This window comes from Meles meles, chromosome 13, assembly GCF_922984935.1.
Source record: "Meles meles chromosome 13, mMelMel3.1 paternal haplotype, whole genome shotgun sequence".
Taxonomy (NCBI): Eukaryota; Metazoa; Chordata; class Mammalia; order Carnivora; family Mustelidae; genus Meles; species Meles meles.
Window position 1 is genome coordinate 51,979,976 of NC_060078.1, and position 25,465 is coordinate 52,005,440.

General features: G+C 37.6%; 1 protein-coding gene across 3 annotated transcripts in view; it reads left to right on the plus strand.

Annotated features, from left to right (window-relative positions):
• The window catches only part of PCGF5 (polycomb group ring finger 5), a 117,506-nt gene that overhangs the window by 74,176 nt on the left and 17,865 nt on the right, over nt 1–25,465 (plus strand). For all 3 annotated transcript variants that reach the window (XM_046026810.1, XM_046026811.1, XM_046026809.1), the window contains exons 4-8: nt 2,949–3,004; nt 3,119–3,178; nt 5,671–5,819; nt 21,624–21,722; nt 24,364–24,453. In XM_046026810.1, the coding sequence (XP_045882766.1) occupies nt 2,949–3,004; nt 3,119–3,178; nt 5,671–5,819; nt 21,624–21,722; nt 24,364–24,453 (454 nt within the window). The remainder of the gene's footprint in view (nt 1–2,948; nt 3,005–3,118; nt 3,179–5,670; nt 5,820–21,623; nt 21,723–24,363; nt 24,454–25,465) is intronic.

The window sequence follows — 25,465 nt, forward strand, 5'->3', positions numbered from 1 at the left end:
ATTCCTAGCAACTCAGAGGCACATTGGAGTTGTAGTTAGGAATTTGTAGAGGTGTGGTGGTGTTTTTTCTAGCCATGTGTAGAGGTTAATGGAGAATTGGATTTAGCCAGTGTTGTAGTTGTACCACATAATTTCCAGCAAGTGTGAGAGGGACAAACAAGGGAATTGAAGGTACATGCAAGGGTGTGGTTTTAATGACTGACCTTGGAGTAAATCAGTCCTAAACTGTGATAGAGGGCATCAATTTGGTGTGAGGGATGGCTCAGAGGAACAGAAATGAAACTCGTCAATTCCTAATCTGTTGGAGAACAGATTTAAAATTCTTTTAAAGAATTTGGAAATAGGTACACAGAAAATGAAGAAAGCAATTACTAACACTAGAGAAAGAAAAAAGTTGAATGAGGGGATGTCTATAATCAGAGTACACTGTAAATATATAACTATAACCACATAAACACTGGTTATTAAACCAAAAAATGTTAATAAAAGTATAGCAGGAAGATGAGAGTAGTATATGTTGGGAAGAAATAGGGCTGGCAAGATGATATCCAAGAACCAAATCCTTACTTTCTATAAAAGAAAGTCAAAAGAATCTAGATAGCAGAAAAGGCATGGCTACCAGAAGAAACAAGTTGGATTTGAAAGTGGTTGCCTCTGGGGTTGTAAGGAATGGGGAAGGTGGGTCATGAAAATCTTGTATTTTAATATAAGTTTTGTGGGGAAGTTTCATCTGTAAATTGTGTGTGTGTTACTCTGATAAAAAACAGTAAGAAAAATATTTCTCTTATGTTTACTACTATTAAATAGTCTGGGGGAAAACTTTGTGAACGAGTCAGTATTTGAATTACGTCTTGAAGAATAAGGTAACATTGGTTGCGTTGGAGAGCAAGAAAAGAGTGGAGAAGCCAGAATGAAGAGCATGAGAGAGAAAAACAGATTGGAAGTAACAAGGCATTCTTAAGGATAATTGAATAAGGCAGGTGGCTAGAGAAGAGAGACAATAGTACCAGTTAAGTTTTAGGTTGGACTCAAGTTCTATAAACACTCAAAGCCAGGTGGTGGGAAGAAATTAGTTCCTAAACAGGCAGATAATGATCAAATTAGTGCTTAAGGAAGAGTCACTATGAGCATATCCGCTTAAAGGGAAGGAGCTCTGTGCTGTCCTATTAATATGGCAGCGGTTGGCAGAGTGAAAGTATGGAAGGTACAGGAAGACAAAGTGGGGAAAGACATGGTCATTGGGGCTGGGTGAGTAAATGTGGGAACTGAGAGGGGGGTGAGAGAAGGCTCAGATAATTCTTGCATTTTGAGTCTATTTGGGGGAGATAGCATTTCTAAATTTAATTTTTAAAAAGTAAGAGGTATTCAGTATTTTGTTGAAGGATAGATGAGACGGTCTTGAACAGTGATGAGCAAAAGGAGGTGCTTAAGATCTTCAGCATTGGTTAGAAACACAGAACTTGAGCTCAGCAGAGAGATGTAATGTATATGTGTGTGTGTACACATGTAATCTGCCTGTATGCTAGTTTTCACACCATGAATTTGGATGCAATCATCAAGGCAGGCAGTGTGTAGAAGAGGCCGAAGAGTGCAGAGTGCACAGCAATGGGGAACACTCAAATTTTGAGGTAGTTGGAGGAAGAAAAATACTTAGGGACAAAGAAAAGTAGATAGAAAAAAGAACCAGGAAGGGGAATTTTCAAGGGGCAGTGTTAGGCAACACTATCAAACTGCTATAGAGAAAAATGACTTTTAAAAATCATCTACAATTTTTAAACTGTAATTCTAAAACAAGAATTTAAAACTATTCAATGTGGAAGTTGTGATTTCAGTGGGTAAAAGAAGCAAAGCCCAGGTTGTGTGGCAGAAATATTGTCAATAATGCTTTCAGACTCTTCTAGTTGGAATTAAAAATGGAGAAACTGCTAACAGCTTGAAAAGACAGTAGGTTCAGCAAGGGTTTTAGGGTGTTTTTTTTTTTAGATATGAGAAAGTTGTCCGTGTTTGTATTCTAGAGGAGTAATGCTGCTGAGCCCCGTGTCAGGGATGGGGAGAGAAGACGGCTGTGGGAGCAGGAGGAGACTGAAGGACCAGCCATGGAGAGGAGGCATTCTGCTCCTCCATGGCAGGAAAAGAAAATGGGGAAAAGGACAAGATAAATATCTACATATCTTATCTGGAAGATAGAATGACTAAAAGGTCTAGATTGCTTCAAAGAAAGGAATGGACATTATTTCCTTTCCAGGAACTAGCCAGAGTGGTGGGAGAGAGTTTGAGAGCAGGTGTACCAGCTGTATCAGCTGTTGTTGCATAACAGACCAGCCCAAATTTCATGTTTAAGACAGTAATAAAAGCATTTATTATTCCTCACAGTTCTGTGTGGTTCACAGATCTAGGTGATTCTTCTCGTGTTGGCTCGCCTCACTCAGGAGACCGCAGTGAATGAATGAGTCTGAGATGGCCTCAGCAGGGCAGCCTGGTGCATGCATGGTGTCCCATCCTCCAGACTCCTTCTCGTGGTGGCAGGATTCTTAGAGCGAATGCACAGAATTATGGGAGGCCTCATAAAGTTTTGGCTCAGAGTAAGCACCATGTCACCTGTGCCACATTCTGTTGGCCTAATAACCACATTTCAAAACTAGCCCATGTATATCCTCAAGGTGAGGAAGTAGATGCCATCCTTTAATAGAGGGAGGAATTTCAAGGCCCTGTTCAGAGAGTAGAGCCATAGAGAGAGCTGGGGACTGGAACCATTTTTGTAATCGACCGGCCCCTGCAGGAAAGGCTAGAGATAGGTGTGCTCTGCGCACAGAAGAGTTTGGGATAGTGGATGTGCTAAAATTGTCTACGTCTTGTATTTTGTAATACCTGTAAGATACAGTCTCTGTTTAAATAGTGTATTGCGGTATCTTCATTGTTAGTATATTCTCTTTTTTCCCCTTTGGAAGGTTGGATAATACATTAGAGGAAATTATATTTAAGCTGGTCCCTGGACTACGAGAACGTAAGTTGCTTTTTGGCTTCTTGCAGATTTTTATGTTCTGTGAAGTCACCATTTCTATTAAAGATTTCATGACTGTTCCCATTATTTTTACACTTCTTTTTTCTTTTAAATTAGAGGAACTTGAGCGTGAATCTGAATTCTGGAAGAAAAATAAGCCTCAAGAAAATGGACAAGGTGACTTTTTCTTTTGTCTGTATCTGATACACTCCCTCAAAGTGGCTAGGTTTTTGTAGCTTTGGTGAACTAGTATCTCTTCAAGCTCACATTTCTCGTATACAAAATTTATGTAGCCCTTCATTTACATTATGATTCTTTTGTATAAAACCATGAGATTTTATATACATGCGTGTAAATCTGGAGTCACACCAATGAAGGCAATTGGAAGTGGAGAAAATTGGGCTTTGGGAAGAGAAAAGGAAGATAAAACTGAAAACTCCCTACTGATTATAGTAGTATTTGCTGGGGAGCTAAAGGATACTGAAGAAATATCCATAGTCTACAACTAAACCCTGAGGAGTTTTCTGTTTTATTTATTTTATCCTGTATGTTTGTTTTACTGGAGAAAGAACCAAGATGTGGCTGAGTGCCAAATCAGGGGATCTGTCTATGCTCTGATAATCTGGAATTATGTGTTAGTAGGTGGAACTCAGATGATACAAATTTATATATCCTGAGATATGAAGAATACTTCTCCATGCTTATGGGAATTTTCTCCACCACTTACACTGAGTGTCCACGTGTCTCTTCTGGGTCCCAGGAGACTCTGCGTTCAGTAGTTTTTAATCATAATCTCAGCAAAGTGGCAAACCTTCCTGGGCAGAGAAAAGACTTTTAGTATGTATAATTCACACAAGGGGGGAAAAGCATAACATACCTGAAATGAAAAGAAATAGTATGCTTTCCCACTGTTATTTAATACAAGATTTATTTCAGGATAGTCTAAATGCCACTGAAATCTTTTAAGGATGTTTCGTGTTTTTATAGGCTCATTGTGAGCTCAGTCTTCCACCTCTCTTTTTCCCTTAAGATCATAAGATTATCAGTTATATATCATTAAGATAGGGTGAGGAAATCCTGTCTTTCTCTTTTTATCTGTAAACTGAGGATCATAGTTTTATTCAACTTAACTGTTCAAGGCTGGCTTCCAGTAAGGGGAGGGGTGGGGTCTTGAGAATAGTTTTCAATTACTGGAATAAGGTAGTTAGGGATTATTTTTTATCTGTAACAACAAAATGGACAAAGAAGACCATGACAAAACGTGACTTCACTAAAGACTTGGTTTTACCCAAGTGTAAATTGTAGTTTAGATAGCAGTGCTATAATGAAAGTATAATATAAAGTTGACTAAATGTTCCAATTTTTGACTCTTTTCAAGAGAACAGGAAACCAAGGGATTGTCATAAAGTATATAGCAGGTTTAGTCCACTCAGCATATCGTATGGATAGACTCATGAAGGACTACAGCCTGCTTTGTGTGTATCTCCCTTTACCCACATTTCTCCCTTTTTAAAATGTTTTCTAATGTTTTGTCTAGAGTTTGGGTAGAGAATGTCAATCTTTTCTTGGTGCTGGAAGTTTGGTTCATAAAAGGTAGCTCCTGTCTGTGTGGGTTCAACATAACTGTATAGAAGAAGGAATGCAGAAGAGAACCCATTTGCCATTTATGATACAACTGTAAATGCTTTGATTAGGCATTGAAGAGGAGCTAACCTGTCTCCCCCCCGCCCCCCGGGATTTTCTGTACCATAATGCTTGGCTGGTTAGTTCTTTTAGGTTTTAGCTTGGATATATGTTATCTGGAAATTTTCCCTGAATTTCTGCTTCACCCCAAGTTTGGATACCTCTCTTATAGGTGCCCACATAGTCTATTTTTACCTCTTCCATCAGAGTCCTTATCATACTTCTCCATCTGTCTGTCTTCTTTACTTGCCTCTACCCGGACCACTATGACAGTGAGGATGAGAACACTCTAGTTTCATTAATCCCCCAAGCCTAGCACAATGCATATCAAATACAGAGTGAAAGGGACTCTCTTAATAAATGAATTGGCACATGAGTTGTATTATATGTAGGCTGCAGGTATTTCATAGTTTAATACATTTGTATATAACAGAGTATGTGGTTCAGATTTCTTTCATGGATTTTTTTAATGTTACATAGCTACATGTTTTAAAAAGTTAATTCATTCTAATATCTCACTAGCTGATTTTGTGAGTGTCTAATAATTTGAAATTTTGAGAACTCAGTATTTTATACTTTGAAAAGTACTTGGTTTCAAATTTGAATATATAAGTATAAAATTTGGAATATTTTTATATCCTGTCTGCTTTCTAAGTGGTCTAATCATTAATTGCAATCATTTTTGTGGCCAGATATAGCTAGCTCTGAATCTTTCATTTGGATTTCCCAGTGAGCCTAGAAATGTTAGGTTATGTTAATAAGTCAGTGATGGATTCTTAAAAATGTTTCCATTGTTGAGTCAGTTGGAACATTTTAGAGATATTAAAATTTTCAAGTATTCTTCATCAAAACAAAAATGTTTAAAAAGCATTTCTTAATTTTTAAAAACTCTTTTGCTTTGATGATTTTTGTCTTAATTAATATACTGTTTAACTTTAAAATCAACTTTGAGTTATATCTAACTTAGTTTTGTTTAAAATATGCAGATGATACTTCAAAAGTTGACAAACCTAAAGTAGATGAAGAAGGTGATGAAAATCAAGATGATAAAGACTATCACAGAAGTGACCCACAAATTGCTATATGTCTAGATTGTTTACGAAATAATGGACAGTCAGGGGACAATGTAGTAAAGGTGAGTGGACAAGCACATTTATATTTTTATAATCATTTTATAGTAAATCTTTGATAATTTGTTGAAGAATTTGACTAGTGTTTGCTTTCAGAATTTTTGTTAACAAAATAGAATGCCATTCCCTGACAGTCCGTTAGCTACAAGTGACCAAACAAGTACTTAATATTCCCAGCACCTGCTTTCCAGCCGCCACAACTGAACAGTCCTGGGCCAATGCCACCACCTAGTGGCTAAGTCCAAGAATCACGCCTCCAGTTCTCTTGTCACCTCCTTTTATACCTTTGTTGGGAGTTCATATACATTGTTTCTCCCTTTTTATGTGTGGTAAGCAATTCAGACTCACATCATTACATCACATGATGGGCAGGGTCTCCAACTCTTTCATTCATCCTCTCCTCATTTTCTCCTTTATTTTTATGTTTTTTATTTACAACTCAAAAGCCATCCATGTCATGGCTTATACATTTTATAAATAATATAACTGGTTTTGAAGTAAAATTGGGTGTCCTAAAGTGCCTGTGAACTTTGAAAGTCCTTAAAGGTTCCCAGATATTCCGTGAGGATCTCCATTTTTAACCAGTTTCCCCCTGTATCTACCTGCTAATTTGACCTTTTTGTGAAGCATCTATATACGAGAGAGTTTAACACACCCTATTCACTTTTATTTTCTTTGGTCTGTAAATGCTGTTACTTAAGTAATGTTTTCTGCTTTTTTATTGAAAGCAACTTCCCTTTTCATTATAAATGTTCACTACGTTAGCTCTTAAATAGTTTTTTGTCAATGATTGAGAGTATTGTTTTTCTCTTCATACTCCATGTTTTATGAAAATACCCATATTTCAGTGTCTCTTATTTTCTTCCTCTGTATAAACCTGTGAATGGGTTTTTCACTAATACATTAAATGATATTTTCCTACTAGGAAATTAAAAGCAAGTAATTTTCAACTCAGATTAAGTTTTCCCAGCATCGTACAACAAAGAATACATAGGAGCATAGTGATTCAGTGAAGGAACAAGCAATAAAAAAAATTCTTCACTCAAGGAACTTAACTTAGGACTTTCACATGCAAACCAACAGTTATAATAAAATAATAGATTTAGTTAAGAGGGGTTGGTGGACAAGGCATGGAATGAGCTGCCGCAATCTTTAGAGAAGTAGCCATGGGACCTATTATCCTTTCAGGCTTCTCTCAGATTTTATGCTGTGGTGTAGCACCCCTTCCTTTTTGTAAGTCTTTTTTCGGGGTTTTTAAAAACCTTACATCTATCTCATTGCCAGTCATTTCTGTAATCCTCTTTTTAAGAAATTCTTCTTGGGGCACCTGGGTGGCTCAGTGGGTTGAAGCCTCTGCCTTCGGCTCAGGTCATGGCCTGGGATCGAGCCCCCGTTGGGCTTTCTGCTCAGCAGGGAGCCTGCTTCCCTTCCTATCTCTCTGCCTGCCTCTCTGCCTACTTGTGATCTCTGTCTGCCAAATAAATAAATTTTTTAAAAAATCTTAAGAAAGGAATTCTTAATGGAGATTCTGATCATCTTTAGCTGTCTGATACATGAGTTACTAGCTTGTAAATTGTGTCACGTATTTTGAAAAGTCAGTAGAAAAGCTGAATATCTTTTCATAAATAAATGTAAAGTCTACTTCCTGTAAGATTTCTAGTATGAAGCTTATAAAGCATTGAATTTTAGAGATTCATCTGAAAAGTTACCCCTTGCCTTGATATTCTCTTAATATCTTTGACACTTCACCATCCCAGTTGACCTTTTATTCATTCACTCTTTCTTTGTAAACTTTTCTTTATCCTTGTGCCTTCTATTCATAAAACAACTTTCATAGCTTATGTGACTTCTGCTTTGCTACCCTGATTCCCACCTCTTTTTTTCTCTGGCCATTCCTACACTGTCTCTACTTCTTCCTGGCTTCCACTTGATACATGTGAGTATCTCCTAATACCTTGTCTCCCACTCAATTACTCTTTCTCTGGATTTATCCTAGGAGGTCAGTTCTACTTTCTGTGACTTCAACTCTGCAAAGAACTTTTATTTTTTTTAAGATTTTATTTATTTAACAGAGAGAGATCATAAGTAGGCAGAGAGGCAGGCAGATGAATCTCTAAAACAAAGAGAAACAGCAAGACATAGCCACAATAACAAAGCCTCCGAAGTAGGTGGGAACATGATTTCCACTGTTGCCACATTATATTAAACATCAAGTTTTCAACAACAACAACAACAACAAAAAATACAACACAAATAGCACCACATTGGGCTCCCTGCTCAGTGGGGAGCCTGCCTCTCCCTCACCCACTCCCCCTGCTTGTGCTCACTATCAAATAGATAAAAATCTTAAAAAAAAAAAAAAAAAAATGCTTGCAGAAACCCATAGAGCATTTGGTCAAGAAAATGGTGTGATCATTGAAGTTTGTGGCATTTTAATTGGCCTTAGTTCAATCCCCAACTCTCCAGCTCTGGAGTAGAGTAATAGCCCACTAACTTTCCCACTGTAGCATTTCAGGCACCAAAGGGCAGAACAGGTGGAACTCTTTCAAAGCCTAATTGCCAAATAATTGTCATTATTTGACCTGTCCAGTGGTTCCTGGAACACCCCACTTATAGGCCTTTCTGTATTAGGCCTGACCTGGAGCTTGTCCAGTAGGAAAAACATCTGTGAGCTGGGAAGGGTAGAGCATTTTTCAGAACCAATTACAGACAAATATTTGAACTTCATGGCTGTCTTAGGTATAGATGACATTTGGAGAAAACAGTAGACAACCAAAAATCTTAAAAGGAAAACCTGGTGAATAAGATGTCTGTAGATACAGGCTTTGAGCCTGTAGGAGCTTTGAAAAGATCTAACATACTCCTGGGAATCTCCAAGTCCAAGCATGTACTTAGGACTGTGTACTTGCTCAGGAAAAGATCTAAGTAGCCTTAAACTCTCACCTCTGGCTGACCTTGAGGCTCTGCACAAGCAGGATGTGAGGATTAAGGCAGAGTTGTCAACGACCTGATTGAGTATTGGAGGTGTGCCCCAAAACACATGGTCTCCTAGCAAAGATTGGGAGATTTATTAGTTCCAAGTGTATAAGGAAATCTCTGTTGAGTCACTAGCCAACAGGTAGGTGGAAACTTCAGTGGCCACGTATTATAAAGAATACAGGCTTCACAGAATTAGTTTAGGAAAGTCACTAAACAAAGAGAAACAACACGACATAGCCACAATAACAAAGCCTCCGAAGCAGGTGGGAACCTGATTTCCACTGTTGCACATTATATTATTTTAAACATCAAGTTTTCAACAACAACAACAAAAAATACGACACAAATAGATTAAGGTGTAGCTCATATACAGGAAAAAAGTAGTCAATTAAAACTTCCCCTGGGGGCGCCTGGGTGGCTCAGTGGGTTAAAGCCTCTGCCTTCGGCTCGGGTCATGGTCCCGGGGTCCTGGGATCGAGCCCCGCATCGGGCTCTCTGCTTGGCGGGGAGCCTGCTTCCTCCTCTCTCTCTGCCTGCCTCTCTGCCTAGTTGTGATTTCTCTCTGTCAAAGAAATAAAAAAAAAATGAAAAAAAAAAAAAAAACAAAAAACAAAACTTCCCCTGAAGAAGTTCAGACGTTGGACTTATGATGTACAGATTTTTTTTTAAGACTTTATTTATTTATTTGACAGACAGAGATCACAAGTAGGCAGAGAGACAGGCAGAAAGAGTGAGAGGGAAATGGGCTCCCTGCCGAGCAGAGAGACCGATGCAGGACTCGATCCCAGGACCCTGAGATCATGACCTGAGACGAAGGCAGCAGCTTAAACCACTGAGTCACCCAGGTGCCCCCTGAGGTACAAATTTTAAGTAATCCATTTTAAATGTGTGAAGAGAACTAAAAGAAACCATATGTCAACATTTAAATGAAAATGTAAGAACAGAGCAAAACTGAGGGCCAGATAGAATCCTGAGCTCACCATGTCCCACAGACACACCAAAGCAGCAGCTGCATCTATTGCAACTAATTTTAAAAATGACCTCAAGAGGGATACCTGGGTGGCTCAGTTGGTTAAGCAGCTGCCTTCGGCTCAGGTCATGATCCCAGCGTCCTGGCATCCAGTCCCACATTGGGCTCCTTGCTCCACAGGGAGCCTGCTTCTCTCTCTGCCACTCTGTCTGCCTGTGCTCACTCTCTCTCTCTCTCTCTCTCTCTCTCTCTCTCTCTGACAAATAAATAAAATAAAAAAAAAAATGACCTCAAGACTGGCGGAACAGATCTTCCACAGCTAATCCTAGAAAGGCAGCTACATCAAAAAGAGTAAAAGGAGTGAGGATATGATTGGGAACCATACTAACCACAAACAGGAGGGACATCACAAGCACAGAGGAGAAAGGAGATCAGACCCCATCCCAGTCACCCTCAGTCCTGGGGACCCACTCTGGGAACATAAGTCCCTATAATGTCTGGCTTTGAAAAATCAGTGGGGCTTAACCCCAGGAGAGCTAGTGGGTGATAGGAAACCAAGTCCCCACCCTCAAATAACTTGGCCTAAAACACAGCATAGCGGCCACAGTTTGAAAAGAATTTGCGATATACATGAAGGGTATTTATCAACAAATCTTAGGACGTATACCAGTGGAACAGGGATCTGCAGATTTCTCCAGGAACAAAACTGTTTGCAGGTGCCATTTTTCTCGGCCTCCCCAGGCTAGATAGCTGGATGCTTACAGAAGCCAGTTCTGACACTCTCCATCTACTTTGCTAGCACCACATACCCGACCCCAGGGTTCCCCTGCAGATTTGCCCCACTGAACACATTCAGTTCTACAGACATCCCTCCAAAGTGGCTCCTGCACTGCCTTGCCCAATAGGCAGTCCCAGCCAGGACTGGCACCACTCTAAAGTGACTCATGCCATGGAGAGTGGAACATTTAGCCCCACACACCCTTAGTTCCTGTAGCCAGGCCTTTTAGCTGGCTACAGGGGAGCAAGCTGTTGCAGAGGCTAATTGCAGACAGCTAAGCTGAGTACCAGCCCTACTCACCAGTGAGCCCATGGCAGCTGCAGCCAAGCCTCTCAGTTGGCCATTCAGGAAGCAAGCCCTACCCATCACCGCACCCACACTTTTCCCAACAGCTAAGTGAAGACAGGTGAGCTGTGTGCTGGCCACCACCCACAAGCAAGCCATGGAAGCTTCAGCCAGACCTCTTAACAGCATGGGGAACCAATCCTGCCCAGTCTTCCCGCAGCAGATTCAGCAGGTCATTGCGGCCACCTGGGCTAAAGGCCAGCTTCACTCACCAGCATGTCCACAGCAATCACAGTTCAGCCACACCAGGAAGGTGTATGCAGCCCACACAGGGAGCACACCTGGAGCACCTTGTTCTGGTGACAAAGAGGTATTGTGCTACAGGGACCTCTTCTACACAAGGCCACTTATTTCAGAACCAGGAGATGTAGCTGACTTACCTATGACATAGAAACAGAGACAAAATGAGCAGACAAAGGAAGATGTCCCAAATGAAAGAACAAGATATAAAATTATAGAAGAGGTAAACGAAATGGTCATAAACCAGACTTGGGGTGCCTGGATAGCTCAGTCAGTTAAACATTTCCTAGGATCCAGCCCTACGTTGGGCTCCCCACTCAGTGGGGAGTCTCCCTCTGTCCCTCTCCCTGAATGTGCATGCGGGCATGCTCTCAGATAAATAAAAATCTTAAAAAAAAAAAGTTACTCATCAGACTTGAGAAAAGAGTGGTTGAACTCACTGAGAACTTTTCAACAAAGAGGTACAAAAGAACTAGTCAGAACTGAAGTGTACAATAACTGAAATGAACACACTAGAGGGAATCAACAGGAGATTAGAGGACGAAGAAGACTGGATTAACAATCTGGAAGGCAGGGTAATGGAAAACAGTGAAGCTGAATCACAAAAAGAAAAAATAATAAAAATGAAAATAAAGGTTAAGAGAATTTTTAAAAATCACAAGCATAAAAACATCCTCATATAGAGATTCCAGAGTCAGGAGAGAGGAGGAGGCAGAAAACTTATTTGAACACCTAACAGCTGGAAACTCTCCTAATCTGGAAAAATAGACATCCAGGTCCAGGAATCACAGAGAGCCCCTCATAAGGTGAACCCAAGGAAGTCCATACCAAGACACACAATAATTAAAATGGCAAAAAGTGATGACAAAGAGAGAATCTTAAAAGTAGCAAAAAAACTTAATTACATATAGGGGAAACCCTTAAGAATATCAGCTGATCTCTCAGCAGAAATTTTGCAGTCCAGAAGTGCTGAAAGGAAAACACGTAAAATCTACAACCAAGAGTAAGTCAAGTTATCGTTCAGAAATGAGTGAGAGATAAGAGATTCCCAAAGAAGTTTAAAAGAGTTCCTCACCACTAAACTGGCCTTATAAGTAATATGAATGGAAACTCTTTAAGTGGAAAGAAAAGACCTTAACTAGTAATAAGAAAATTATGAAAAGAAAAAAAATTCACAGGTAAAAGTAAACACAGTAAAGATAGATCACTTACAAAGCCAATATGGAGGTTAAAACACAAATTAGTAAAATCAGTTATATCTGCAAAAGTTAGGGGGATACACAGAAAGATATAAAATACATCAAATGTGGAGGAGGGAGTAAAAATTTAATGCTTTTAGAATGTGTTTAAATTTAAGAGATCATCAAGTTAATACAGACTGCTGCTATAGACATATAGCATGTTATATATGAGCCCAATGGTTACCACAAATTGAAAACCTACAAGAGATATACAAAAAATAAAGAGAAAAGAATCCAAGCATAGCACTAAAGAAACCCATCAAACCACAAGGGAAGAGCAGAAGAAGAAAGGAACAGAGAAGAAATATAAAACAACCAGAAAACAACAAAATGACAATAAGTACATACCTATCAAAGATTGCTTTACATGTAGATGGGTTAAATGCTTCCATCAAAAGACTTAGGGTAACTGATGGATTTAAAAAAAAAAAAAAAGACCCATGTATATGATACCTCTAAGAGACTCACTTCAGACCTAAAGACACATACAGACTGAAAGTGAAGGGGTAGAAAGAAATTTTCCATGCAGATGGAAGCAAGGAAAAGAAAAGGTCAGGGTAATATTACTTCTATCAAACAAAACAGACTTTGTAAAACAAAGACTGTAACAAGAGACAAAGAAGGGCACTACATAATAATAAAGGGATCTAGCCAACAAAAGTATTTAACAATTTTAAGTATCTATGCACCCAACATAGGAGAACCTAAATACATAAAGCAATTTTTAACAGACATAAAGAGAGAACTTTACAGTAATAGTTGGCCACTATAACACCACACTTAACATTGACAGAGCATCCAGACAGAAAATCAGCAAGGAAACAGTGGCTTTGAGCAACACATTAGACCAGGTATATACAGAACTTAACAGATTTAAGTCTGGACTTAACAAATATGTACAGACTATTCCATCCCCAAACAGAATACACATTCTGTTCAAGTGCACATGGAACATTCTTTAGGATAGACCACATACTAGGTCACAAAACAAGTCTCAGTAAATTCAGTAAGACTGAAATCCTATCAGGTATCTTTCCCAATCATAATGGTATGAAACTAGAAATGAGTTACAAGAAAAATACTGGGGGAAAAAAAAAAACACAAACACCTGGAGGCTAAACAACTTGCTACTAAACAACCAATGGGTCAATAAAGAAATCAAAGAGGAAATTTAAAAGTATGTGAAGACAAATGAAAATAGAAATACAGCCATCCAAAATCTTTGGGATGCAGAAAAAGCTGTCCTAAGAGGGAAGTTTACGGGCACCTAAACTTGGTTAAGCTTCTAACTCTTGATTTCAGCTCAAGTTATGATCTCAGGGTTGTGAGATTGAGCTCTGTGTCTCAGCACTAGGCATGGAACCTGCTTGAGATTCTTTCTCCTTCTGGCCCCCACCCTCCCACTTGCACACAGTCTCTCAAAATTAAAAAATAAGAGGGAAGTTTAGAGCAATACAGGACACCTCAAGAAACAAAAATCTCAATCTAACCTTATACTTAAAGGAACTATTAAAAAAAAAACAAAGCCTGAAGTTAGCAAAAGGAAGGAAGTAATAAAGATTAGAGGGAAATAAATGAAATAGAGACTAAAGTAAATAGAAAACATCAGTGAAACCAAGAGCTAGGGGGCACCTCGGGGGCGCATTTGTTTACGCAACCAACTCTTGTTTTCAGCTCAAGTCATGATCTCAGGATTGAGACTGAACCCTACATTGGGGCTCTGCATTCTGTACAGAGTTTGCTTCAGATTCTCTCTCTCCTTCTGCCATTCCCCCTTAGTCCTTCTCCCCACTCACACACATGCTGTCTCTCAAATAAATAAAATCTTAAGAAAAAGAAGAAACCAAGAGCTGGTTCTTTGAAAAGACAAGGAAAATTGATAAATCTTTAGCTTGACTCATCAAGAAAAAAAAAACCTCAAATATCAGAAATGAAAGAAGAGAAATAACAATTATACCAAAGACATACAAAGAATTATAAGAGAATAGTATGAGAAATCCTATACAAACAAATTGGGACAACCCGGAAAAAATGGATAAATTTCTAGAAACATATACTCTTCCAAAACTGAATCAGGAAAAAATAGAAAATTGGAATAGACTGGTTACTAGTGACAAAATTGAATCAGTAATCAAAAACTCCCAACAAGTAAAAGTCTAGGGTCACATAGCTTCAGAGGTGATTTCTACCAAGCATTTAAAGAAGTTAATACCTATTCTTCTCAAACTATTACAAAAAATAGAAGTGGAAGGAAATTCATTCTACAAGGCCAGCTTTACCCTGATACCAAGCCAGAAAAAAGACATGACCAAAAAAGAAAACTACAAGCAAATATCCCTGATGAACACAGAGACAGAATTCTTCAATAAAATATTAGCAAGTTGAATTCAAAGATACATTAAAAGGATCATTTACCACAATCAAGTATTTATTTCAGGGATGAGAGGGTGGGTCAGTATTGGCAAATCAGTGTGTTATATTAACAACAGGTATAGGATAAAAACCATATGATTTTGACAAAATACAGCATCTGTTTATGATGAAAACTCTCAACAAAGTAGATTTAGAGGGAACATACTTCAAAATTTTTAAAAAAAGGTGGGGGAACAGGTGGTGGGTGATGGGGAGGGCACGTTTTGCATGGAGCACTGGGTGTTGTGCAAAAAGAATGAATACTGTTACGCTGAAAAAAAAAATAAAAAGGGAAAAAAAAATTTTTTAAAAAAAGGCCATATATGAAAGACCCACAGCTAACATCATACTCAGTGGTGAAAAACAGCTTTTCCTTTGAGATCAAGAACAAGACAAGACTGTCCATTCTTGCCACTTTTATTCAACGTAGTACTGGAAGTCCTAGCTGAGGAGACAAGAAAAAATAAATTCTCAGACAAGAAAAATAAAAGTCATCCAAATTGGTAAGGAAGGAGATAATCTCATTATTTGCAGATGATATGATACTATATATAAAATACCCTAAAGACAACCAAAAATCTTTGGAACTGATACATGAAGTCAGGGAAGTTGCAGGATATAAAATTAATATAAAGAAATCTGTTGCATTCTACACATCAATAACAAAGTAGCAGAATGAGAAATTAGGAAAACAATCCCATTTACAATGGCACCAAAAATAATAAATTATCTAGGAAATTTAAAGAGGGGAAAGATATATACTCTGAAAACTACAAGAAATTATAGACAAAATTGAAGATAACAAATGGAAAGATATGTTCGTGAATTGGGAGGATATTGCTAAGATGTTCATACTAAGAATAGTCTACAGATTAAATGAAATTCATTTCAAAGTACAAATAACATTTTTCAGAGAACTGGAACAAATAATCCTAAAATTTGTATGAAACCACAAATTTTGAATATCCAAAGCAATCTCAATCTTAAGAATTGTGACTATCACCACAGTCCCAGATTTCAGGATATACTGCAAAGCTATAGTAATCAAAACATTGAGATATTGGCACAAAAACAGATATATACATCAGTGGAATAGAATGGCAAGTCCAGAAATAAACCCTTAATTATATGGTCAGTTAACCTACAACAAAGGGGAAAGAAAATACAATCAGGAAAATACGGTCTTCTCAATAAATAGTCCTGAGAAAACTGTACAGCTGCATGCAAAAGAATGAAACTGGACCACTTCATTATATCATACACAAAAATAAACTCAATGGATTATAGACTTAAATATGAGATATGAAATCCTGAAAAGAAAACACAGGCAGTAATCTCTTGGACATCAATCACCCTTGCAACATATTTATGGATATGTCTCCTTGAGCAAGGGACACAAAACCAAAAATAAACTATTGGGACTACACCAAAATAAAAAGCTTTGGTACAGCAAAGGAAACTAACAACAAAACAAAAAGGCAACCTACTGAATAAGAAGATATTTCCAAATGATCTGTCTGATAAGGGATAAATATCCAAAATATATAAACAATTTAACATCAAACAATCCAATAAAAATGTATAGAGGACCCGAATAGATATTTTTCCAAAGAAGACAGATGGATGGCCAACAGACACATGGAAAGACCCTCAACATCACTAATTATCAAAGAAATGCAAATCAAAACCACAATAACATAATCACCTCACACTCCTTAGGATGGCTATTATCGAAAAACAGAAAACAGCAAGCGTTGGTGAGGATGTAGAGACATTAGAACCTCTGTGCACTAATTGCATTTAAAAAAAGAGTAAAATACTTAGGAATATACCAAGAAAGCATAAGATTTGTATATTGAAAACTACAGGAGTGCCCAGGTGGCTCCGTGGGTTAAAGCCTTTGCCTTCAGCTCAGGTCATGATCCCAGGGTCCTGGGATTGAGCCCCGCATCGGGCTTTCTGCTTAGCATGACTTCCAGCTCAGGTCATGATCTCAGGGTCCTGGGATCAAGCCCCCACCACAGGCTCACTGCTTAGCGGGGTGTCTGCTTGTCCTCTCTCTGCTCTTCCCCTCTGCTTGTACTCCCTCCCTCTCTTTCTCTACATACATAAATAAAATTTTTAAAAAAATTATAAGAAGGCCTAAGTAAATGGGAAGACATCCCATGCTTGTGGATTAGAAGACTTAATATTGTGAAGATGGCAGGCCTACCCAAATTGTTCTTCAGATTCAGTGATAATCTTAACCAAAATTCCGATTGCCACTCCTGCAGAAATTGACAAACTGATGCTAAAAGTCATAGAAATCCAAGGGACCTGAAATAGTCAAAACAGTCTTGGAAAAGAACAACAAAGTTGGAGGACTCAAAGTCCCAATTTCAAAACTTGCTCCAAAGCTACAGCAATCAAGACAGTATGGTACTGATAAAAGCATAGACTTACAGATTAGTGAAAAGAATTGAGGGTCAGAAATAAACCCATATATTGATAAGGAATTTCTTTTTGGCATGGTGGCCATGATAATTCAGGGGGAAAAATTGTCTTTTCAACAGATATTGCTGAAATAACTGAATATCCACATGCAAGAAATGAAGTTGGATCCCTACTTCATGCTGTATCTGAAAATTAACTCAAAATGGACCTATAGCTAAATGTAACAACTAAAACTCTTAATATTCTTATAAGAAACATAGGGATAAAATTTCAAGACCTTGGATTTAGAAGTAGATTCTTAAAAATGATACCATCAGCACAGGCATCAACAAAAATGTTAGATTTCATCAAAATTAAAATTAAAAACTTTTGTTCATCAAAGAATACTACCAAGAAAGTGAAAAGACAATACACACAATGGGAGAAAAGATTTGCAAATCACACATCTGGTAAACCTTTACCATTTAGATTATATAAAGAACTCTTACAAATTAACAAAAAAGATAATTCATTTTTTTAAAATAGGCAGAAGAATTGAACAGACATTTCTCCAAAGAAGATAAAAAATAGCTGGGGTGCCTGGATGGCTCAGTCAGTTAAGCATCTGCCTTTGGCTCAGGTTATAATCCCAGGGTCCTGGATTAAGCTCTGATTTGGGCTCTCAGCTCAGTAGGGAGTCTGCTTCTCCCTCTCCCTCTGCCCCTGCTCTCTTGTGCTTGCTCATTCTAATAAATTAAAATCTTTTTTTAAAAAATTAAAAATTGGCCAATGAACACATGAAAAGATTCTAAACATCATTAGTCATTAGGACCTATGCAAATCAAAATCACATGACATACCACTTTACACCAAGTAGGATGTCTTTAAATTTTTTTTTCAAAAAGGAAAATAAGTTAGGATAGTGTATAATAAACTATAAGCTGGAGTCAAATACTAATACATGCTACAACATGAATGAACCTTGAAAACATTATGCTAGGTGAAAGAAGTCAGACACAAAGTTCACATATTGTATGATTCCTTTTCTATGAAATGTCCAGACTAGACAGTCCATAGACACAGAAAGTAGATTGGCTTTTGTCAGGTCGAGGGAGAAGGAAGTAGTGACTGCTAATGAGTAAGTTTCTTAGTGGGATAATTAAATGCTCTAGAATTAGGTAATGGTATTGGTTGTACAACCTCATGAACATATTAAGTATTACTGAACTATACATTTTAAATGGTGACTTTCATGGTATTTGAATTATATTTCAATTAAAAAAAAAAAGTCAAAGTCAAGCTTGACAATTGCTTTAGCTGGTGAAGGTCTTTCCAAAGACGAAAGGAAAAACACTGTTAGAGATTTGGATTTTAAAAAACAGAGGTGCCCGAGTGGCTTAGTTGGTTAAGTGTCTGCCTTCGGCTTAGGTCATATCAGGGTCCTGGACTGGAGCCTGCATCGGGCTCCCTCCTCAGCAGGGAGCCAGCTTTTCCCCCCTCCCTCTGCCCCTTCCCCCCACTCTTGCTCTTTCTCTTTTTCTCACTCAAAATCTTTTAGAAAAAAATAAAACAAAAAACCTCAAATAATCATAAGAATTAGGATTTGTTGAATTGTATCCTACAACTGGAAAACTGTGTAACCCATGACATTGACCACTAGCTGATTTCAGATCTAATCTCTTAACTCTTCTAAAAAGGGGGGAGAGGGATAAAGGGTAAAAATGCTTCTAGGGTAGCCACCTTAGAAGCAGAAAGAGCCTTTTTTGAACTGTTCCTCTTCTGGCCTGAGTTTGAAGGAACAGGTTAGAAGCCAAGGGCATTGTAACAAAGGTAACAGATCTTTTTACATATAATATTTCTTCAGATATGCAGGGGAGGGAACCTAGAATGTTGATCCCGCCAGAGCAAATGGCAAGGTCTGGGCTATACAGCTACTTTCCTGAGCAGCAGTCTCCCCTTAACCCCTGTGTGCCGTACAAATGTTTCCATATTCTCTCTGTGTTAGGAAATGAAATGGCAGGAAAGAAGCACTGCTCTTAAGATCACCTCTTTAAGTTTCTCCCTACCGTCCCATCATCTCTGCTAACACTCTTAACTGTCATTGCCCCTCTTAAAACGTGTTGATTACTTTTCAGAGACCTGTATAGCAAGTCTACGGTATACCTAGCTGGGAAGCAGCAGGATTACTTTGGTATAATTGTAGAATGTTTCTATAGAGAGAAAATGCATACTTGTTATATTGTCATTTTCTAAGTGCTTACAAATCAAATGTTAAATAATTCTTGGGATGCCTGGGTGGCTCAGTCCGTTAAGCACCTGCCTTCGGCTCAGGTCATGCTCCCAGTGTCCTGGGATCCAGTCCCACGTCTGGCTCCTTTTTCAGCAGGGAGCCTGCTTCTCCATCTGTCTGCCTCTCCCCCTGCTTGTGCTCTCTGTGAAAAGTAAATAAAAATCTTAAGTAAATAAATAATTCAGGCCAGAATTTTGTTAGAGATTAATGTCAAACCCTACTGAATTATAAACTCCTGAAACAAGCTTTTGCCTAGTTTTTAAAAGCTTCCCTTAAGACTCTGACACCTCTATACTTGTTAATAATTTCTGAGACATTAGGAGTGGTGATGCTATGGTCATTTTTTTTTTTTAAGATTTTATTTATTTATTTGACACAGAGAGATCACAAGTAGGCAGAGAGGCAGGCACAGAGAGAGAGAGAGAGGAAGGGAAGCAGGCTCCCTGCTGAGCAGAGAGCGCGCCATGGTCATTTCTATAGGCTCTTTAAACACCTGAGATTTCTCTGCGGATGAGAATATGTTTAGAGTGTCTTTCAGTAACCACACATTATACTCTTACATACTCTTATATAAACACGTTAACACAGGTTAACGGGGACCCAGAAAATGTGCTAAGCATTCTCTATAAGCTGTTTGGAACAAGAAAATAGACAGGAAACCTTAGGATAGTTGAAATGTTGTGAATAGATATAGGGAAGATCTGTTTGATTATTTATCCCTTTGTTTCCATGCCATCTAGAGTATCAGTCTTCCCATTTGAAATGGCTAGAGTATGTTTTGCTTTAGATGTAACTTTTGACTTCTGTTTTCTTTTAATGGATACTTTACCATCTGAATAGTGACCAAGCACCATTTGTAAATTTGTTTCTGTTGGTCTTTGCTAGGAAATATATTTTGCTAGGAACATATTTGCTAAGAACAGATATTAACTGGATGGCTTGCTCTTTTTTTCTTTTCTTTTTTTTAGAGAGCAGGCATGTGTTGGTGGTGAGGGGTGGGGGGGGGCGGGTAGCAAGAATCTTAAGCAGACTCCATGCCCAGTGTGGAGACCAAGGTGGGGCTGGGTCTCAGAACTCTGAGATCATGCCTGAGCCTAAATAATCGGACACTTAACTGACCTAGCCACCCAGGCACCCCATGGATGGCTCTACTTTTGGCTTAGTGAATTTAAGAACAATTCTGCTTGCTGACCTAATACCCTATTACATATACAAAGAAGTAATACTTTATACTTTTAAAAGATTGAATTGCTGGTGTTTTACTGTTGGTTTGGAGATGTAATTTTGTTTCACAAATTGGTTCATGTTTATCATTTTGACTCATTGTCAGTTTGAGTGTTCATTCTGGATTGGTTCTTATATTTTAGTGATGTTCATGCTTAAAGAGTAAATTAGTACTGCTAATAAAATGGGAAAATCAAGGCACATAGAACACTGTTTTTCCAGTAAAGTACTACCATAGCCCCTCAGACATCTGACTTTTAGTTGTAGGGGATCCTGTGGCATATCTGGCCTCTGTTGAACTCAGGAGCTCATTAGAGCCTCATTTGAAATCACCGCTCTTTTAAAAAATAAAGTTATGAGACTTTTTAAAAATATCCCTAATACTGGGGCGCCTGGGTGGCTCAGTGGGTTAAGCTGCTGCCTTCGGCTCGGGTCATGATCTCAGGGTCCTGGAATCGAGTCCCGCATCGGGCTCTCTGCTCAGCAGGGAGCCTGCTTCCCTTCCTCTCTCTCTCTGCCTGCCTCTCTGCCTACTTGTGATCTCTCTCTGTCAAATAAATAAATAAAATCTTAAAAAAAAATCCCTAATACTTTTAGAAGTGACATTATATAATAAAATATTTTATATGCTTTTTGTGATCTTTATTTTTTATTAAACTTATAATGTGTTGTTAACCAAATTGTCTAGAGGTGTGGAGATTGTCAGATACCCAGGATTTTCCTCATACATTCTTGAAGAATATCATGTAAGTATCCAAGAATTAGGAACATTTTTACTCACTAGCACTAAGGAGTTATACTTTGAAATGTTTTCAGAAAATATTTTGAAAAATCCTTAAAATGACAGTGGAAGTGACACCTGTGGTTTCATTAAAAATAAAGTAGAATATTTTAATTAGTAATCTTTATTTCCTTTAGGGTTTAATGAAGAAATTCATTCGGTGTTCTACGCGTGTAACTGTGGGAACTATTAAAAAATTTTTAAGTTTAAAACTAAAACTTCCAAGTTCTTATGAGGTAAGTTGTTAATCTAATCTTGATCATTTTGATAATTCTGATCTGAACAAAATTCTAACAAAAGAAGTAAAAATTAATGGAAAATACATTTAACTTTTGTGGAAACTTAGGTTATTTTCATGTTAAAATGTAATTTTGAGAATATAGTATTCTATTTGTATAATGTGTATTTTTAAATTTAACATCTGACTAAAACAGGCTACTAATGCATTTAGTGGTTTACAATTAGAAGAGATACTTAAATAACTTAAATGTTCCCTAAATAATACTACAGCTAGATTTTTGCCAATATGCTTTAGGTTCCTTTTTTTTTTTTTTAATGAGACCTTCAGGATCCATTTCTACTTTATAGACTTCTTTATCAGAATTTAAAACATTGTGTTTTTAAAAAGGATTTTGTAAATAATGTTCCTTTAATTGTGTCATATGCAAAAATGATATTGTGTGGCAGTAGGTAAAACCAGTATAACTGCATCTGCATAAAGGCCATTTACCAGTTTCCTTATGGAGAGAGAAATTGCCCTCATGGTGATCACAGCACAGCTTGTAATGTGTTCAGTGTTTGGAGAATGTTTATGATCCTAGGAGTAATGAGGAGACGTGGCTACCATTTCTCACCAAATGTCCAAATGGCAGTGTTAACTACTTGAATTAATTTCTCTTCCTCCTCTTTGGGTTCTGATAATAGTAGCTTCTGAAGAAATGAAAGACTGAGACTAGTCTCCTATATAAACAAAGACATCAAAGGCAACATGAGTTCTTCATTATGTATACCAATATTAATATGAACTGTTTATCAAGCAGAAATAAAATAAGATTTGAACATAGGCATTGACATGTATTAAGTATGTATTTTGAGGAAGCTTCTGATCCTAAATTTATTTAAAAACTCTTAGACAACTAATAACCCATGGGTTAAAAATTCTTACTGTGGTTTCGTCCTACAAAGATTAAAACATTTCCAGAGACATCAACTTTTACATTAGGGAAAAAATTGTGAAAGTTAATCAAAGCCCTGTGTACTTGGTAAAGTAAAAGATGACAACTTAGATACAACAGTGAAAATAGAAAATGAGATTGTTTTTATGATTCGGTTTTGTACTTTATCCTCTTCTTAAAAATACCACATGCAGTTTTATTTCCTTACTTCTAAGCGTAACCCACTGAGTCATTTTCTAGGTTCCAGGAAGTTGTTAAAGCTGAGAGTACTCTCTCTTTCATATAGTCTCGCTGCTGGCCCACAGTGTCTCTCTCCCCAGTGGAAGCCAGCAGGGCTGGAGACTCTGTCCACTGACAGCTCCATACCTACCCCAGTGTAAAAGACTGTTCCTGTGATTTTTAGTAACGTTTACTGGTCCCCACCCCCACCCCTTATTTTGCTGTCTAACACATAGGGTGATGTTTTAATGAAGTACCTACAACTGAAGCTTTTGCAACAACATTGCTAATTGGGGCAAGATAGTTTGGTTTTTAAATGACAACAGAAGCATTGTACCTGACTAGGGATTGCATCCTAAATCACTTTACTTCTTTTGAATTATTTTACAGGCAAGAGTAAAAAAATAAAATTATCTACTTTATCCTTTTAAAAATAAAATGTCTAAGAAACATTTTGAGGTCCATGCAAGTCAACATAAATCATCAAAATATCGATATAATTCAGCTAAAAATTTGTCTAATACAATTAGAATGCTACTCATTTTAGACTTAAAGTTCAAAACTCTCTAGTCTCTAACCAGAACCAGCATTATTTAAAACCCATTTTTCTTCCCCTTCCCACACTTCAAACTCTTTATCAGTTTGCTTTTAATAGCTAGAGAACTGAAATGTTTTATTTATAGGGACCTATGATAAATGTTTAACTATGCTTTGTTGAATTGGTAAATCATAGCCACAGTTCCTGGGGCCTTAAGGATTTGGGGTGTTGTTTTATTCCTGCAACTCTAGAGCAAAAGTGAGCTTTGGGAAGCTCATCCCTTTTTGAAGTTCGATGCAAGGTGAGAAGAGGGTCCTGTAAGTATTATGCAAGTTACCAACTACAGGCAAGAGAACCCAAGAAGATAACAGGCCTGTGGCATTGCCGGCCCTTACTGTTCTATCGACTTAGCTACAGGCAATTACCAGAAATTCTCAAATGCCTTGAAGTACCCACAAATCTTGTATCCACACTCATTCCTTTATCCTCTTTGACTACAAATTAATGAGGGGAAAGCAAGTCCTCTAAATCTTGAGAAGATGAAAGCATTCTGAAAGGTGAATTCATAAGCCAAAGATGCTGTGAGGCCTCCACAATTCCTTCCCATTCTGTAAGAGACAATCACAGAAATATGTCTAAACCTTTAAGGGTGCACAGAGACATGGACTGAGAAACCTTACACTGCATTTCAAAATCATGTGGATAGACTTAAGTGACAGGTACGTGGGACAAGACAAGCTCCGCTTCATGTTACTTATATCTGAATTGTTAATTATGAGCTGGACCAGTGCTTTTAATAAAAATATTCAGTGTTCTTTTTAAATAACAGTTAATACATTTATTTTGTTATATCTATTTGAATCCTTTTTGAAATTTGGGGAAAAAGTGTTAGACACTAATGAATTAAAAATTACTTATGTTAATGGATCTGTGTTCTTTTTGAAGTTGGATGTGCTGTGCAATGGTGAAATTATGGGGAAGGATCACACTATGGAATTCATCTACATGACAAGATGGCGACTAAGAGGCGAAAACGTAAATTGCTTTTATATTTACCTATGTGTATATTTAGTTATATTGCCATTTTGCTACTCATAATAAGCAATATTTTGCAGAAACAGACCAAAAAAAAACTAGTTTGAAAAGAGAAGACACTGATTCCTTTTACTGTTTACCTCAGCTACTCCATGATAATTGGTCCTAAATACAAGGCCAAAATCTGTGTTAAATGTGGTTTTGTTATATTTATGGTGAGTTAAAAAACTCCATCTAAATATGTTCAGCACTCTGCTTACCTCAATACAGAAAAGATGGCACTTAAATTTTTTTAAACCCTGATAAAATATGGGAACGTCTAACTATATGGAGTCAAGGGAGAAGACTAAATTTTGCTCTGATTAGTATGTTGTTTAATGGTTGATATTATTTTTTGGTTGTGCCAGAGGGAACAGATGGGGTAGAATCTAGGTAATCTTTTTTTCAGGTACCTCATTTATGTGAAAGTATAAAATTGGACCAAAGGGTAAGTGAGTTTGCTGTGGTTTCTGATGTCAGAATTAGATTGTTGTGGCTTAGGCCCAAGGCAATAAGAGAGAAATGATGTAAAAGGAGAACCTGAGAAAAATCCAAAACACCCAAAAGGAGAATTCTCTATTTTGAACTGTACCTTTGTTTAGGGTTAATTAGAAGGTTCAAGCATATCTTATCTGAGTTATGTAGAACATTAATAGTAGAGAAATCCGAGGGGCTAGGGATTATAAGGCGACTGTATATCAGTGAGGAATGTGGTCCTGATGTTACCAAATTCTCTTCATAATCTGATTACATGAATACACATTAATTGAGATTGACTAGAAGGTTATACTAGATGACTTCCAAGGTCCTCTCAGACGTTAAGAGTCTGTGGTGTTTATGGTACAATATGTCCTACTTCTAAACTCTGCATAATTTTAATCTCTCTAATAAGCTGGGTTTTATTACATTTTCTCATGAAAATATAAATTAACTGTAAAAAATACAAAATTAAGAAATATAACCCCTCTCAAAG